Source organism: Palaemon carinicauda, chromosome 38 (assembly GCF_036898095.1).
Source record: "Palaemon carinicauda isolate YSFRI2023 chromosome 38, ASM3689809v2, whole genome shotgun sequence".
NCBI classification, from domain to species: domain Eukaryota; kingdom Metazoa; phylum Arthropoda; class Malacostraca; order Decapoda; family Palaemonidae; genus Palaemon; species Palaemon carinicauda.
Window position 1 is genome coordinate 52,848,474 of NC_090762.1, and position 5,000 is coordinate 52,853,473.

Below are 5,000 nucleotides of genomic sequence, written 5' to 3' on the forward strand. Positions count from 1 at the left end.
TTCTGAATGGGGATACCTTAACATAGTAAAAAGGTTTGTGTATCGCCATGATCAGCAAAGCTGTACTAGTCAGGGCCACTCATACTGGGTTGGCTTGCTATGAAATACCAGACTATAGTCTTCCATCATCACCAATCCGCAATGGCCCGCGTGGTGATGAAAATGCCAAACTCCAGACACGAATAAAGGCATCATGTCTGAGACCTTTGTCCTGCAGTGGACTAGAATCTGCTGCATTTGTTGTTGTTGTTGTTGTTTTTGTGTGTATATATACTAAATGCTGACACTTCTTTTCAGGTGTCTCCTTCTGAAATCGAGAACGTCCTACGGAAGCATCCTCGGGTAGTTGATGTTGGAGTTGTGGGCGTTCCCCACGAGAGGTACGGGGAGGTACCCAAGGCCTTCGTCGTGGCCAGTAACGAGGAGCTTTCTTCCCAAGATATTCATAGGTTGGTTAAATGGTTCATTCTTGTTTATTTAATTTTTTTTTACATAATTAAAATGGTATAGGGTTGTAGTGGCCTATTGGAAACGTCCCTGCCTGGCGATGGCCAGACTGGTGTTCGAGTCCTGCCCAAACTAGTTAGTTTCTTTAGTGTCCGCAACTTCCCCATCCTTGTGAACTAAGGATTGGGGTTTGGAGAAGCCTATAGGTTTACCCCGTCTGTCTCTAGGGTATTGTCCTGCTTGTTAAGGAAATGTCACTGTCCCTTGCTTCTGCCACTTATTAACGGCCTTTATAAGTTTGAAAAAAAGGCATCTGTGTCATAATTGTTCGTTTGGTAGTAAGGCGAAAACAAGAATTACATCAATTTGTGGTCACTATTATCCTCAGTAACTCTTCCAAAAGCAATTCTTATACTCATGCATTTATTTTGTTATGGTATTTCACATCTAATTTTTTTGTTAGGCCTCTCTCCATTTATTATGTAATAACGAAATTAATGTTTTATCAATTGTAAATATAACAATTACTATACCTTATTCAACTCATTTGAATTTTAACATCGATTCAATTCCAGATCAAAAGGTTCCACTGAATTTTCCTGCTTTCCTTTTTTTGCAGTTTCCTAAGCACCAGAGTTGCCCCTTATAAACATTTGGTTGGAGGCGTTTCTTTCGTTAAGGAACTACCCAGGACACCAACAGGAAAACTTCTCCGGAGAAAACTGAAGTTGATAGAAGATGAAGTTGAAAGTCGTTGAAGTTGAGGTATATGCTAAAAGAAGTTAAAGCAGAATAAGAGCAATGCCGAATGCGGGTGAAGTTAAATTTGGGAAATGCTGAAAACCAGTGAAGATGAACGAGTTTTATATGCTGGAAGTGGATCAAACTGATTGAGGGTAATACTTTCTGAAAGCAGAAGTTAAATTAGGGAAATGCTGATACTAAGAAATTAAATCAAGATAATATTGAAAGGAGGCAAAGTTAAAGATGAGCAATGCTGGTAGGAAGTGAAGTTAAATCAGTGATATGCTGAATGAAAAAAAAAATCAGGGGAATGCTGAAAGTAGTTTAATTCAAACCAAGGAAATGTTGAAACGGTGTAAAATTAAATCAGGGTATTGCTGAAAGGAGGCAAAGTTATATGAAAAAAAAAAAAAAATACTGAAACTGTACAAAATTATATAATGGTAACGCTGAAAGGAGGTAAAGTTAAATTAGGTAAATGCTAGTGTGTAAAAATAAAGGAAGAAAAATTAAATTTGGATAATGAATGCTGAAAGCAGGCGAAGTTACGTCAGGATAATACAAAAAATAAGTAAAACTAAATCAAGGTAATTCTAAAAGCTGGTGAACTTAAATCAGGGAAATGCTGAAAGTGTGCAAAATTAAATCAGGATAATGATGAAATTATGCGAAGTTAAATCAGCGAAATGCTGAAAGTGTGCAAAATTAAATCAAGGTGATGCTGAAAGGAGGTGAAGTTAAATCAGGGAAATGCTGAAAGTGTGTCAAGTTAAATCAGAATAATGATATTATGCAAAGTTAAATAAGTTAAATGCTGAATGCATACCAAAGTAAATTAGGGTAATGCTGAAAGGAGGCGAAGTTAAATGAGGGAAATGCTGAAAGTGTGAAAATTCAAATCAGGATAACGAGGACATTGTGTGAAGTTAAATTAGTGAAATGCTGAAAGTGTGCAAAATTAAAATAGGGTAATGATGAAATTATGCCAAGTTAAATCATGGAAATGCTGAAAGTGTGCAAAATTAAATCAGGGTAATGCTGAAAGGAGGCAAAGTTAAATCAGGGAAAGGTGAAAGTGTGCAAAATTAAATCAGGGAAATGGTGAAAGTGTGCAAAATCTAATCAGGGTAATGCTGAAAGGAGGCGAAGTTAATTCATGGAAATGCTGAGAGAGTGCAAAATTGAATCATGTTAATGCTGAAAGGGGGCAAAGTTAAATCAGGGAAAGGTGAAAGTGTGCAAAATTAAATCAGGGAAATGGTGAAAGTGTGCAAAATCTAATCAGGGTAATGCTGAAAGGAGGCGAAGTTAATTCATGGAAATGCTGAGAGAGTGCAAAATTGAATCATGTTAATGCTGAAAGGGGGCAAAGTTAAATCAGGGAAATGGTGAAAGTGTGCAAAATTAAATCAGGGTAATGATGAAATTATGCGAAGTTAAATAAGTGAAATGCTGAAAGTATGCAATATTAAATCAGGGTAATGCTGTAAGGAGGCAAAGTTAAATCAGGGAAATGGTAAAGTGGGCAAAATCTAATCAGGGTAATGCTGAAAGGAGGCGAAGTTAATTTATGGAAATGCTGAAAGTGTGCAAAATTAAATCAGTGAAAAGCTGAAAGTGTGCAAAATTAAATCAGGGTAATATTACAGAAAGGATGCCAAGTTAAATTAGCGAAATGCTGAAAGTGTGCAAAATTAGATCAGGGTAATAATACTGAAAGGATGCCAAGTTAAATTAGCGAAATGCTGAAAGTGTGCAAAATTAAATCATGTTAATGCTGAAAGGGGGCGAAGTTAAATCAGGGAAATGCTGAAATTGTGCAAAATTAAATCAAGGTAAGGATGAGCTTATGCGAGGTAAATGTCCGAAATGCTGAAAGTGTGCAATGTTAAATCAGGGAAATGCTGAACAGTGTAAAGTTATAAGCATGTGAAGCAGAAAATAGACGAAGCTGTGAGCAGGCGAATAGCATGTGTCTTCTTCTTTGTCTACATCTTTTCCCACTTCTATGTGGGGTCGATGTTTCTGGTCAGCTTTCTCCATCTACCTCTGTCCCACACCTCATCACCGGTTAATCCCTTTGATCGAAGGTCATCCTTGATACAGTCCACCCACCTTCGCTTTGGTCTCCCTCTCCTTCTCGTTCCCTGTACCTCCATTTCCATCACTCTCCTCCCAATATACTGTTCATCTCTTCTCATGACATGACCATACCACCTCAGTCTACTTTCTTGGATCTTATCTGATAGTTTTCTAACTCCCGTGGTACCCCTAATTATCTCATTCCGTATCTTACCTCTTCTTGTCACTCCACACATCCATCTCAACATTTTCATCTCTGCCACATCCATCTTCTTCTCTTCTGTCTTCTTTATTGCCCACGTCTCCGCTCCATACATCATTGCCGGTCTCACAACTGTCCTGTGTACTTTACCTTTCAACTTAACCCCTATTATCCTGTCGCATAGTACTCCACGCTTTTTCTCCAATTCTTCCATCCTGCTTGTATTCTGTGGTTTATTTCTGCCCCCAGATCACCATCAGGCGAATAGCATGGGTAATGACCAAAATTTGAATTAAATGTAATTACGTAAATAGAAAGCCTTGCACTGTTTTCTTCACATTATAAACATCATTGTTAAAAACATTCATATCAATTTCACTCAAATAAACTGCACAATATTTCCTTTGCAACACTATAATCATAAAATTACGTAATAAATAAAATAAAATAAAATATATCTAGAGTAAAAAAAAAAATATCCCGAACCATATAGAACATAATATTAATCATATCTATGTACTTTCTATGAAACCAAAATTACTTTTATTACCCTTTTTATCAGAGAGAAGTGTTTTTGAGATATTCAATATTATTTGTTTATTTCAAAAAGGGTTATAAAGAGCAGAATTGGCTAATCATATGTTGTTATTTATCTACTTGCTTCTTGTAAGGATAAAAAAAAGGAATAAAAAGTATCACGAGGCTGGGTCTGATATTTCTCTTTTTACGTCAAAAGTTTGGAAATCTAAATTCTTGTGATCGAATTCTTCTTCGTGTAAGCAAAATGAAAGCAACGTTTAAAAATTTGTATTAAAAAACGGTAAAAGTCTGCCAACATTTATTTCAGGATTTTTACCGTTTTAAAAAAGTTTACATGGACGTAGAAGAGGGATTTTACGGTCACTAACCCGTAAAAGATAATAAAAAAGTATGGTAATAATTACGACCGCTTGTATTTTACTGAAATACGGTTGAAAACAATATATTTTTACGGAGAATTTCCGATAAAAATTATGGTTTTTTTCTAACAGTGAAACTTTCTCCGAAAATGATGAACTCGTGAAAATTACTTATCTTTTTATGTATGTTGATGTAAAAACAGAGTAATTAATTTATATTTCACATGTTACTCAGAGAGCATCTATAATGTTTAAAATGATTCCAGAAGACTACCATTACTGTCAGATCTTTGCTCAGAGTGATATATTCTGTACGTCATGTGTAATTGCAGCATCTTTTCATTTGATAGAAGGTAGCTACAATATTCCTCGATTTGTTCATAAACAGTATTAATCGGCAACAGTAATTAAACGTTCATAATGAAAGGGAAAATAACAATAAATGCACGGAAACTTATGGTATTACTATGGACTAACATAAATATGAAAAATTTCTCAAAATAATTTTCTCAGAATTTACCATTGCCTGCTTAGCTACTACTACTACTACTACTACTACTACTACTACATAAGGCTACTACTACATAAGGTTAAAGGTGTCTGGTATCGGTTCCAGTTTCATAAGA

General features: G+C 35.6%; 1 protein-coding gene and 1 long non-coding RNA gene across 3 annotated transcripts in view; one reads left to right on the plus strand and one right to left on the minus strand.

Annotated features, from left to right (window-relative positions):
* The window catches only part of LOC137630628 (probable 4-coumarate--CoA ligase 1), a 36,356-nt gene extending 32,937 nt beyond the window's left edge, over positions 1-3,419 (plus strand). For both annotated transcript variants that reach the window (XM_068362235.1, XM_068362236.1), the window contains 2 exons: positions 298-449; positions 1,067-3,419. In XM_068362235.1, coding sequence (XP_068218336.1) covers positions 298-449; positions 1,067-1,205 — 291 coding nt within the window. In that variant the 3' untranslated portion in view covers positions 1,206-3,419. The remainder of the gene's footprint in view (positions 1-297; positions 450-1,066) is intronic.
* LOC137630630 (uncharacterized) overlaps positions 1-5,000 on the minus strand; it is a 372,657-nt gene that overhangs the window by 56,782 nt on the left and 310,875 nt on the right. The gene's annotated exons all lie outside the window — the stretch shown is intronic.